This window comes from Haemorhous mexicanus, chromosome 1 (assembly GCF_027477595.1).
Source record: "Haemorhous mexicanus isolate bHaeMex1 chromosome 1, bHaeMex1.pri, whole genome shotgun sequence".
In the NCBI taxonomy this organism is placed as follows: Eukaryota; Metazoa; Chordata; class Aves; order Passeriformes; family Fringillidae; genus Haemorhous; species Haemorhous mexicanus.
In genome coordinates this window covers 68,263,130-68,276,422 of record NC_082341.1, presented here as the reverse complement: position 1 = coordinate 68,276,422, position 13,293 = coordinate 68,263,130, and the positions used below count along the sequence as shown (strand labels likewise).

The 13,293-nt window shown below is 39.7% G+C and overlaps 2 protein-coding genes across 2 annotated transcripts in view; both read right to left on the bottom strand.

Moving 5' to 3' along the window:
* Positions 1–1,465, bottom strand: part of LOC132330387 (uncharacterized) — a 53,833-nt gene extending 52,368 nt beyond the window's left edge. Inside the window, exon 1 of the mRNA XM_059852617.1 lies at positions 1,219–1,465. Coding sequence (XP_059708600.1) covers positions 1,219–1,398 — 180 coding nt within the window. The 5' untranslated portion in view covers positions 1,399–1,465. The remainder of the gene's footprint in view (positions 1–1,218) is intronic.
* Positions 1,466–3,317: 1,852 nt separating this feature from the next.
* The window catches only part of LOC132324865 (uncharacterized), a 50,223-nt gene continuing 40,247 nt past the window's right edge, over positions 3,318–13,293 (bottom strand). The window contains exon 7 of the mRNA XM_059841497.1: positions 3,318–3,546. Within this exon, the coding sequence (XP_059697480.1) occupies positions 3,318–3,546 (229 nt within the window). The remainder of the gene's footprint in view (positions 3,547–13,293) is intronic.

Here is a 13,293-nt window from a genome sequence, read left to right as displayed (position 1 = left end):
GGCAGACCTCATTCTCTCTTCCAGTTTTTATTAATACACCAGTATTAGAGGGGATAAAAAATCCATTTAAACATTTCAGCATTCCTAGCCTGGTTATTGAGGAAATTCACCTTTTTCTTTTAGGAAAAAAAAATCATAATCTGAATAATTACAATTAAAATTCACTATGCATATTTTACATCATAGAATTTAAAAATAAATAAATAAATGCAGGCTGCCCAAGAAAAAACTAGAGAATGTTGCCACATGGTTAAAGTATTGCAATTACCTCTCAAGTGAGCATAAATTAAAGTTCTTGAAGAGCTGAATTTTAATTTTCAAAACCACTGCAATGGAAAACACTGTGTAAAGAGCGAAAAATCCCCTGCAGAGCACAGGATAGATGACAAAGAACCAAGAGACTTGAGAAAGCCTAATCCACAACAAGACCTGTAAATTAGTGCTTTATCTGGAGCAAGTATCAGAAACATAGATGACTTTGAAAGACCAGCAAGGGCAGAAGAGGAGCAAGACCACAATCCCAGAAAAACTCTCAGCATCCTGCAACCATTGAAAGGAGCCTGTGTCACATACACAGTGAGACCCAAATTCGAAACTTCTGCTCTGGGATGCTGGGCATTGTCTCAGATGTGATAAAAGTCTGCAGCCACCCAAGAAGAGTTGGGCTACACAGCCCATACACAGGCACAGACAGAGTTGGGAACTTTGCTCTCCTGTTTTTTCATATGATGAAACTCTCTCCTGAAAGTTGCCTGTCTTTCAATCTCACAAGTCTTTTTAGATGTGCCAGTAAATTATGTTAACTACCTTGCATGTCAGAGAAGTGCATGATAACCTGCACTTTTTTAATTTTGTCTGTTCCGATGCTTAGAAAAATCTGAAGCGTTTATAATCAGGATTGCTCATTAAACCATGCCCATTAACATCCAAAATTGCAGTAATTCTTTTCAAAGCAGATGCAATCACTCCAGCAGTGGATTTACTTTCTTATCTCCAAATATGGCATGTACAGGGCTCTTAATTTTATGCAGAAACACAGTGACTCCATTAGATGGGAATTTTGTTAATAAAAAGGTAATGTAAAACATTATTATTTAATTTCTTTTTAACTTTCATGTTCCATTGCCAGGGGTGGATTTTCATATCTTTCAGTGATTCACTGAAGAAAACAAACTTCTACGTCAAGTTCTCATGTCCAAGTTATTTTAAGTGACTCACCCCCAGGAATGAATCCACTACAAACACTGCCAAGGGGTCTAGCACTGTCCATAGTCCCATAGCTATGATAAACTTTGACAAGAAGGGAGGGAATGAGTCAAACAGCTGCTGACAGCCCCATCTGATCAGGACCATGAGAAGCAGCACTGCATTCAAGGTTAGGGGTCCCACCACAACCATGGCCAACTCTTCACTGGTGTGCAGCAGGGAGTTCTGGTAGCACAGCTCCACAGTGTGAGGGAGGAGCTGGAATCTGTAAAGAAGCAAAAGGAGAGCATTTGTCTGTGCTCCTGAGCAAGCCATTGAAAGAAGGTAGAATCAGGCATGTTGCATTGTAAAGTTGCATCCCTATCTGGGTCACAACACTCCGACCAAAAAACTCTATGAAGCTAGTCAGAAAAAAAACCACTTTCTCTTCCTCCTCCTGTCTCTGCATCCTTGGTCGCCTCTGACTCTCAGTTTACATCCAGGCTCTAGGGATTGTTCAGGAAAGGCTATAGGAAGGTGTTACCTCCCAGACACACCAACATGAGCACAGGTCCCAGGAGCTCACCCACCTCTGCAGCAGCATATTTGGGCACTGCACAAAGTAGAAAATATTCTGTGGAAGACACAGCTAAAAGTTAGCACGCCTAAAGTGATTGGAAATGTCCCTCTCACCACCATGAGATGGTGGGATTTGCAAAGCTCATACCATGAGCAAGTTTACTGGCACTGTAAGAGACAGGAACAGCATGGCATTGTGAGCTACACACAGATGAAGAAAATTGAGGCAAAATATTCAGTCCTATTGAAATAGTTTAAATTCTGCTCCTAACTAAAGGTGAAGTGGCTTGATTCTCACTCTGTTCCCTCCTTGTGAGTGCTACCTCTACATTTGGTAGGACTAGAGAGTGCTCAGCTCAGTCTCATTGTTCAGGCACACAGTTATAGACTGGGATGCTGATCCAGGGCATTTTGGCTTGAGACCATTATCCTTTATCTAGCTGACTGCCTGGGACAGCTGTGACTAGTGGCTTTGAACATGACCACCACTCTCTCATGCATTGCTTCCTTCTGTTGAGTTCCCTTTGTTTTCACAGACTCTCGATGCTTGGCCTCCCAGAAGTTTTAGTGCCAGCTGGCTAAGTTGACAGGGGCTGTGCAAGGCCAGAAGTGAGAGATGGCTGGCTTTGCATTAAGATCTAAAAGACCACCTTAACAATACCCAGCACTGTCCAGAGTCTGCTCAGACACCTTGTTCAAATTTCAGCCAATAATCAATACCACTACCACACCAGACATAGGTCAGAGAGTTACAAATTACTGGCTCATACTGACTGATTCAAGTTTATGTGAAGCTTTGAGATGAATAAAAGAAAAAAAAAAGGTTTCTATCAGAGAAATATTTCCTTTCCTAAGCATGATGGAACCTTTTTGCTCTGTAAAACCCTTCTCTACCACACAGAAACATGAATAGAATCAGGTATTTATCACCTAGTGGACTTGTACTCCATCTCTGGGTTTTTTCATGCCAGGTAATGACAAGCAATGATTTTCCTGCAACACTCTAGAGAGGTCTAATTCCTGAGCTAAAGTTAATGTATTATACAGTTAAAATATGTCAACTCATTGCAGTACTCACAGTAAAACTGATATATCAAAGTTAAATTCTTATAAGTATTTTACTCATAGATCACTTTGTTAGCATGAAATATGATTTAAATGCTTCTTCAGTTTTGTGCACTCCTTAGGCATTTTGAAATACTTTATCCAAAGTGATAAATTAATCTTCTGGAAGATACATAACCTGCTGAGTGTTTCAGATGCGAGAGAGGTAGGAATGACTCAAGATTCACAAATGGACACGTCATGTTCTGGGTTTAAAGTCTGCATAACTAACACCTTCACCTGATACACACTCTTGCATATCAGATCACTGGACTCTGGATGCAGTCCTTGTTCTGCACTCTTAGTTTCTCCAGGGGCTCCTGTCAGAGCTTGCATGTTGGGCTCTCAGCATGAGTCTTAGCCATCAGTTCTCCTCGTAGTGCAAACAACCTGCTTTGAATCAAGATATTTGGAGAAATATCCTTACAGAGAAAAGAGTTTAGCAGGACTTACTTTGCAACAGGAACTGAGATGGTCCGAAGGAAGAGCCACTGGCTCAAATAATGCAGGTAAAGTCTCAGGAACCAAAGCACAACTACCAGCAGTGCAAGCAGCCAAAAGTCCTTGGAGCGCCAGTGTGTGGCTCCCAGCTCTGAAAAGGCCGTGTACACCACGAAATGGAAACGCTCCACAACCTGCCTGCATAGTTTCACATCAGCAGAAGCAGAAGAGCGGCAGCTAGAGATGCATGGAAACAAAACAAAGAGTCATTCACAAAAGCACATAAGAAGCAGCAGTTGCAGAGTCCTGCTGTACAGGTTCAGATAATGTAGCACAGGTTCTGATTACAACTTTGATTAAACAATGCACCTGACATTAAAAACAAGAAAAAAAAAAAAAGTGGTTTTTTTAATGGCAGTCTAGGTGAGAGGTGGCTTCCTCCCAGAAATCACACCGCCACTTTTACAAGGACAACAAATCACATTTAAAACAAAGGCTTTAAAAGCCTTTTGGTTTCATTTTTATTTTAATTTTTCTCACAAATTGTTCTCTGAGGAACACTTTATCACTTGTTTTCCTTCTGAGAAAATGGTAAACTTTAGTTATTTGTGCTTGAGGCTTGTCATATTTGTACTGAAAAGTATTAATTTTACTGAAAACCTGTGAACAGCTTTTTGGCGTTTGGGTAAGAGCACTTCAGTCAAAATATTTCAGGACACAATGTGGGCTAAAACTCTCTTTAGTTTCAAGTAAAAGAGAAAATAGAAAGGAACTTCCACTGTAAAGGATTCTGCTACTAAATGTGGTGTGATTTTCCCTTTAAGCTAACTACTGTGGTGCTTCAAAGGAGGGGGAGGGAGGAAATGAGATGGCAAGATGCAGCCTTGGCATTGTTTCCCAGAAACTGGAGTCTCTCAGCTGATTCAAAGCTGAAAAGACAGTAGCTTCTTTGACCTTTTAAGACTTCTAACTGCTATGCTTATTTCCACTGATTTAAATGACTAAGCAGCTGAGACGCACAACTCTAGGACTGAATATGATGTCATCATGCTCAAATTGTTATTTATATTGATTAAGGCTTCTGAAAGTTCAGAAATATAAAGGTCTTTTTGTGGATGAAAACATGCTGGCTTTTTAAACTGTAGCATGTGACTGAAGAAGAAGCAGCAGACATACTTGCACTGTATTTTGTGCTCTTTTAAAGAACTTTCCTGTCTACACATATTTCTTAAGTAGCTGTGTACATCTATTTCTCCAGCAGTCACAAATAGAACTGTGAATAACAAAAGAGAGGAAACTTGAAAGGTTTCTACATTTAGTCTAGGTTTGAATGAGAAGGAAAAAACAAACCCCCCCAAATCTGCCAGCCATAAGGCTGGATTTTGAGACCAGCCTTGGCATGATGTTACTCCTGATCCTCAGTGTTGAGCAGGATGCATGTGGAGGAGATAGCAGGCTGTCAGCCAACCCCTTTGTTCATGAGAAGGCTCAGGCTTTAGTTACATGGTTGGAGAAGGAGAGGACGAGAACTTGTCAGGGGCACAGCACCAAAACTTAGGGTTTGGGTCACTAAAGGCCTCAAGCACAAATAACTAAAACTTCTTGGAGAAAGATCTGTTGGGCTGAGAAAGCTGATTCTTGCAGCGACTGTAGGTTGATTTATCAGGAGTTTTGAAGGTTTTTTCAAGTTATGTAGTCCATTTTGCTTATGTCCTCATCAACCACAAAGTCCTGCTTTAGAGAAGGGCCACATCATGAATGACCTTCCTCATGTTGTAGTTATTTTCCCACAGCAGCCTACAGGAACATCACAACACTTTTCATTAACATTATGAATTCATAGTCTAGGCTTGTGTGAGAAAGAGACAAGGAAAAATGTAAAATAAGAAATATAATTGACTGTGGTATTATACTACAATAACCACGGAATTCTAAATGTTCTGAACTCTGCAGCTAGATTGCACTACACTTCCTTTCATATAAAGAAGTTTTTGTCATCCTTAATAACTTCCATTAAATTTACTCTTAAAGCATTCACTCCTTGAGAAAAGTTAATAGGGCAGGATTAACCACACTGTATTTTAGTTAGACCAAATAGTTTATTTGTAAAAAAAAACAAAAAGAAAAAAAGAAAAAAAAATACTCTTAGCTCATAATACTCATCCTTCATCAAACAAGCAGAATTACATAGACGTTCCATCCAGCCTCACCCATGTCAGAAATCCACATCCTACAGGGATCACAGCCAATCTTCATCTCTGTGCCAAGAGCACGAGTAACCATGTATATTTAAAAAAAATTTGGATTTAGCACAACACTTTATGTAAGAATCCTCTACTATTAGTTCATTTAGTCTCAATTTACTAATTGAAGCTACCTCTAAATAAGCAACACCAGAACAAAATATTCAATGGACCACCTGTAAAATGTTTCAAGAATGTAAATCCTTCCTCCAACCCAGCATACAGAGAAGGAAAGCACACAGCTCAGAGCACTAAAAATAGTCAATCCTTTTTCATTCATGGCAGTCCTCGAGCACCAGGAATAGTGAAAAACCTTGGGGACCAAAACAATTGGTTGGGAAGGTGGGTAAAGCCCTTGCTCACTGCAGCAGGACCTCCCAGGGCAGTCAGTACTCTCCATGAACACACTTGCTCCAGCTCTGTCACTTGCTGTGTGGAAGGTGCTTCTGTACACAGTGTGAGCACACCATACAAAGTGTGGCTATGGAACTCCCCGAGGGTTTAGGCAGCAATGAAAATAATATGTGCTTCCATCACTCCATAGCTCCACACACTACTCCCACTTTCAAGAGGTCAAAAGAGAACTGATGTCTTCCCCTATGTCATCCCTGCTGAGATGCTGACTCTGTCAGCCATCTGCTCAATAAACTTATAAATGAAAGTAGAGAAATTCAGAATGTGCTCACTTATCAAACCCAAAAGCCTTCCACAGAATGACCCTGCCCAAACGAGCAGAGCAGCATTTATGATGACTTTGCTTAGTTCCACCTTTCCTCTGACAAAAGCAATAGCAGCCTAGAAACTCCACAGAAACCCAAGCTTGTTGGAAGTCAAAGAAATCAAGAAAAATATGTCCACTGGGTAGAATCAAACGACATTTGTTTATATTTTTGTAACAGTAATTATCCTTTTTAAGACTTCACGATTCTCATCAAATGCCTTGATCACAATTTCCTGCTCTTAAATGGAAATTAAGCATTTATTTGTTTATCTTGTTGGCAGTCCAGATTTGGAATGTCACTTCTGTGCTAGGTTATACTTCCCAAGGTTATACCTTGACATGAGCACCATCAGCCAGTGGTAGAAACTGGTGGAAAATGTAGCCTACACAGTGACTTGGTGAAAGTCCCAGCCCATAACTGGAATATCTTCATTTACTTTAAAACAAAATCAGTTGGCCCCAACTTACTTGTGAGTTTCAGGAAACTGCTCCTGAGAACTCATTAATCATGCTGTAAGGCTGTTTACTGGTTGCCACTTCAAAACACTAGGCTTAAATAACCTCCCTTATTGACTTTTTTGAAAAATGAAGAAAGGAAGAGGCAGAAACATGAAATGAAATGCACCAAACAAGTGGAAACAGTCCCTTTAAATATTTTTTGCTGGTGTTAGTAGTAAAAGCTTGGGGGTGGAGTGACAGTGCTGGCAGATACAGTTTTCAGAAGAGATTTATATAAAGTTGCTGTAGGGCAGAGAGCATCAAAAACAAAATAACCCCTCCACCCACAAAAAAACCAAACCTTAACCCTTGGGTGAAAACTATATAAAGTTCCAAATGAGAAGCCACTTGAGCAATGGATTTATCCATGATTCCTTGGATTACTGGTAAGTAATTTGGCTGAATGTATTTGTTCTAGGGCATTAGTTTTGCATTTTTCCTTGGGAAATGCTGCAGTAACAAACAGCAGAGACCGAATTACCATAAAAGCAGGTCAATTATTTCTATGGAAATTGTTCAGAAGGAAAGAAACGATGCACAGATTCTCTTAAGCTGCACTTGATGATGATGACAGAAAAGTAATGGCTGATAGAAGGCAGTGTGTACTGTTGGGTGACAGCTTTGTGGCTGACAAACTACGGTGAACATTTGTATAATGCACTGCAAGGCTGGCACTTAGGGCTGATGGCGGGCTAGATGCTCAGCTGATGCAACCCTGCTTACTCCAGAGCTACACTGGTGCTCACCAGCTGAGGTATTCAGGATCTATCCTGAATGTATCTATTATTTACAATGCATAAAATAAGGCAAAATAAATGTTTCTTTGTCACCCATACAGATAGAGAAGATTTAAAGAGCCAATGCAGATATAAATTAGTTTATGCAAATTACCTTCAGGGAATCGTATGCAGTCTTTACAGCCCAAGAGTCAGTGCAACACGTTTACCCAGTTCACAAATAAAAGATAGCCCTCCCCACCACCACCCTAAATGGCAGGGTCTCTAAACTTAGTCTTTTATGGCTTATCAACAGGAATGAAGATGCAGGAAATGCTGCCCAGTGTTAGTACAATGAAATGTTATCACCTTCAGGGTAAAATCACACCTGTATCTGAAGGCACATCTAAAATTAGTGCACTAATACATGTAACCCTTCAAATGGAATCCAGTTCAAAGCACCACTGATGAAGGATGAGACAGAAGAGAATGTGCTTCGTTCCACTGTGCACAACATAAACATATATATAAAGCACATAATTTCATTATTGTTAGAAGGACTTTATTATTATTCCCTCTGCATAATATTCTTCCTTTTCAAGGCTCATATTGCATTACAAAGAAATTTTCTTTATCCCGGGCCGTATGGTGATGACACAAATGACTTTGCCCAATAAGCCAACGGCAGAGCTGCGAACCGAGCTCTGCTGAGTTACAGTCCATTATTCTACCCACTGGATTCCTAATAAAATATTACTTTTTTGTTTATTTGTATGCAAAGCGAATATAACCAGGGAGAGCATTTGGCAAGGATGGAGGCACTGTTTTTTCCTAGCTCTTTCCAGGACACACCTATGCTTCATATTCTTCAGTTTGCAAGCAACCAAGAAAGCAGGTATCATGAACAGTTACAAGGGCTGCCTAGGGGCTGTCTGCTGTGAGAGAGGTGACAAAAGACCTGAGGGGGCATTAGGTAGTTCCTCAACATACAAATGCTCATAGGAGAATTTGACCTACTGCTTACTGAAAAACCCAAAGTCATGATGTAGAAGGAATGCTGGAAATCATGGCACGTTTATTTTTCAGGTGCAGCTGTGGTGGGAAAAAGAAACTGCCAGAAGCAAAATCCAAAATCCAAAAGCAGGGCTTTTAGGAATTAAACACTTGTGTGAAACAGGAAAAAAGAGTAATCCAATAACTGCAATAATTGTTTTTCAGTTATTGCGAAGAATATGACACGGGTACGTGACTGCACCTGTAAACATCCATGCTGCCCCACCAAGCTGGGGAGGAGGAGGCTGATGATGGCTTCTTCTTCCAAGGTGCCAACTCATGGGAGACAGCCAGCAAGCAGTAAACTCTGGATCAGCTACATCTTAGGTGTGTTTGCGTTACATGCATAGCCAAGAGCCAGAACAAACACAGCAGCTGAACTTTTCCCACAACACACTCCTGGGGTTATGTGCTGGCACAGCTGTAGCCTTGGAGGAACCACTATGCTCTTCTATACTGGGCGGGGGCACACTCTGGGTCAGTGGGCCAAGAAATATTCATTAAAGAGGATGGGAAGAAAGTGCTGACAGATTCATATTGCTCTGGATATAACTGTGCTAGCCTGAAAGATGGTGGACAGTCAGCTTTCACTATAAAAGAGTTTATGACAACAGAAAATTGGCAAAGAGCAGCAGATTCATGTCCTTAGCAGTCCCTTTACCCAACAGTGTTAGGCTGGCAGAGGAGCTCATCTCCTGACTTTAGCTAACTAAGAATTTCCTAAGGGAATTAACGGAGACATTTGCAAGAAGATATTTCTTACCCAGCTGGGCAAGAAAGCATTGGACAAAGAAAGAATCACAAAATTTAAGCAGAGTGGCAATAGTGGTGGAGGACAGTGTGGCTCCTTGTGGAGAGCTGGCAAAGCTTTGCACATTCCAGATTTGAGCAGCATCTGACAATGACAAAGCAAAAATTACAAAAAACCAAATTATTATCATCATGGCCGCTGTTTAGGTAAGCAACTAAAACTTTGCCTATTTCATGCTTAACTGCATTTTCAAGAGCTTAGTGGCTTGGCAAAACAGTCTGGAAATCTTACAAGAACAGACTTTGTTAAAATATTCCAGTCTGGCTGCTTCCAGCTCTGGATGGGTACAAACATGAAGTGAAGAAATCGAGTGCAGCTTTCAGAACTTTTAAGCAGCTCTGGTTTTTATTTCATTCTAGAAAGGAACAAAAGGCAGTAGACAGCCTCTGTTATTCATCCTCATGACATGACTAGGCCAGTCAAGAAGCAAAAGAAGGCATGTAACTCCTCCCCTACTTCTTGCCCTCTGACTGCTTTAAGTAAATAAGATGACAATGAATGAACGAGAAAAAGGCACAAACCACAGAGTGGAGGATGCAAGACGTCAGAGGAAGTATAGCTTGCAAAAAAAGCCAGCATTATCTGTAAAGCTGTTCACCCAGTAAGTAATGCTGAATGCTCAATCTTGTGCATGAGCAATAAAACAGCATTTAGGACCTGGAGAAGAAGTTTACAGGGTCACTCTCAAGTTATCTCAGTTAAAAAACAAATGAAAGGCTACAGGAAGTGAAATGCTGGCCTTAAAATGTCTATAGACATTCAGGAGAATCAAGACTTAAAACTTCTTGTTTATGTTAATAGGAGCATTGTACCCTACCCAGAAAAAAAAGAAATACATATATATTTGTAGGCAGTACTTGTGCCTAAGCTAGGAGAGTCCCCTGTACCTGATGTGTGGAACTGTTTTCTACCTTGACACAGAAAACCTCCCCAAGGACATTTGCTCTGTCTGGAGAAAAAATGCAATCTTCCTCCTGACCAAATACATATCTACTTCTGAGAGCCACTAAACACTCAAACACCATCTGTGAGCTGTGCATTCATCTGTAACACACCAATTTAGCTGGCAGGCCATTGGGAAACAAGACTCTGAAGTTGCCAAGTTAAAATGGCAATCCAGCACCAGCTGAAACTCCACCAAGCAAACTGGTGAGATTACCAAAAAACGTTGCAGCAGAGAAACACCAAAATAAGAAACAGCCTTGTGGAGTGGATTTAAAAAAAATAAAAAAAAAAAAGGTGGGGGGGGAGGGAAAGGCACAGCTTTGATCTTTTCCATCCGGTGCTTAATTAGCAGCAGCATCACACTAGGAGCATGGGCCTGTACAGCTGGAGACAAACAAACACCTTCCTTCCATGAGAATCAACAGACTGGCGGCTGCAGTGGGCAGAGCAGGCAGAAGACAGCACACCACAACTGATCCTCCCTTTCTTTCTGAAGGCCTGGCCATACAGCAATGAAACTTCATCTTACACAAACACAGACAAGCCATGAGTCAAAGCCCTTTGACTTCTGTCTGGTGTTCACAGCAAGAGGATGAAACAAAAACTGAATTCCTGCATGCATTGCTTCTCTTGCCACAATTAAATTGTATGTATGTGCAAGTGCTGGAGTTAGGATGTCAGCTGTTAAACCAAATGCACCATTCACTTCTTGTGCAGATTTATAATTCTTATGCCTCATAGGAATAGGGGAGTGTAAAGATAAAAAGAAAGAAAAAAAGTTAACTTATAGGTGTAAGCTTGTGTATAAAAATGCTTCTAAAACACCTTTAGTGTTATTCCAGTCAGATCTCCAGAAGTTTCTGTACTGACCTGACAAAAATGACCTTTTCTTTTTCATAGCAAATTTACAAGGAAGAACTAGGCAGAAAAAAAAAAAATGGCTGGAGTCTGTGGGAACAATGGAGCGTGTATTTAGAGAAATTTTGATATTGGAAATTATTTTTTTTGCTCTATATCAATTAGAGCTTTTTGATTTTTATTATTTTGTGAAGCATCGTGTCCACAAACAGAAGTGCTTGACTCGGGAATAGCCCCCGTGACGAGAATGAAGTAAGACATGACCCAGGTAACACCTATTAGAATACATTTAAAAATAAATCCCTGTAGATTTAAACATGGCCAGACAAGGCAATTCATGAAACTACAACAAAGTGTAGTACATTAAAAAAAGAAATCTCACAAACAGAAAATTGCTTGCAATGTTTAGAGTATTTATGAGTCATACATTTTCCAAATATACCTATAACAATTTTGGAAGAACTCTTCTTCACAGTTTGATGAAAGAGAACAATCTCAGGTTTGAGCAGATGACTGATGCTACTACACTGCATACTACAAAAATATTTTTGCTTTAACACAACATGCTTTCTCAAAGTAAACCTGCATTAGGCCACCTTAATTAAATCTTTAAGAGCCTTCAGAAAGAAAAGCCTTATATGCATGTGCAGAATACTCTAGGACACTATTATATTTAAAACACCATTTACCAGTTATCTCAGAAAAAAACACCATTAAACAGTTATCTCAGAAAACTGAGATACTGTACAGATATCTTAAAATCAATTACATTATGAAAAACACAGTTATAGCAAATGTAAAACTCAAATATTTTTAAAAGATCTTTGTAAACACCACTGAAATTATGGTGGAAATTATCCATACAATTTAGTGAAACAAAATGCATCACGTAATAACAGTATTAACTTTTTCTTTTCAGTTTAATGCTGTGTTATTATATTTGCTGCCTATTTTAGAAAGTAATTTGTGTTGATGGCTCTGGAGAAAAACCAAGCATTAAAGAACTAATTTAATTCCTTCTGAGCTATGTTCAATTCAAAAATACTTCTTTCAGAATGTCCCAGTACTGCAGAATCTGACTAGAAATCCACCTTGAACTATGTGCACTTTGACTAACTCTCTGCCCAAGGCAAAATGATCCTGCATTCAGCAGGGTTTTATCCCGGTCTTCTAAAGGACTTACACAGAATGTACCTGATATAACTGGACCAGAATGTCAACCATGATAAGAAATTATGATCAAGACATGGAGGATACATAATGAGAACCTTATCCATTTTACAGTGGGCTGCTGTTGGTGGGGGAGTACCTTTAGGGGGTTGTTTACAGAAATCAGGTCTTCCGCCTTTAAGAAAAAATAGAGAAAGAGAAAGAAAGAAAGAAAGAAAGAAAGAAAGAAAGAAAGAAAGAAAGAAAGAAAGAAAGAAAGAAAGAAAGAAAGAAAGAAAGAAAGAGAAAGAAAGAAAGAAAGAAAGAAAGAAAGAAAGAAAGAAAGAAAGAAAGAAAGAAAGAAAGAAAGAAAGAAAGAAAGAAAGAAAGAAAAAAAGAAAAAGAAGGAAAACAGTATAATTCCTTGTGCAGTGGTCTCCTTCCCACTTGTTATACTGTATGACACAAGGGATACTAGCTGTGTTTAAGGTGTCCAGGTAGTGCTATAATAGCCTGCCTGGCTGCCTTTGGAAAGAAATTTCACAAATTTTCCCTCAGTGTGAAGACAACGTTTATTCCTCTGGTTCCACAGGATAAAACAGAAACTTAAAAATTGCTACAGCTTGTTTCTCAAAAATCAATGTGTGATTGCTAGCTGCACTGGGAGTTTGAGGGATATCCCCTTATCAGAGGCAATCTCTAGATAACATACTTTCCTCTATAGCCCATAGCTGCATGTAAGACACGACAAGACAAATGCCAGCTTCCTTTTCTGTTGGTGTCATCTATTGATCCAGTGAAATGCTTTTCCCAAAGGGGACATTTGCTATGAGAAGAAAAGCTTTCTGACTGATGCTAAGAAATCCTAAAACTCTCTGCTAATTACTGCACAGGACCATAGTATTACACATCTCTAAAAAGATGTTAAAAAAAAAAAAAAACCCAAAAACCAAAACCAACAAATGAAGCTGAAATGAGGCTGATGTCATC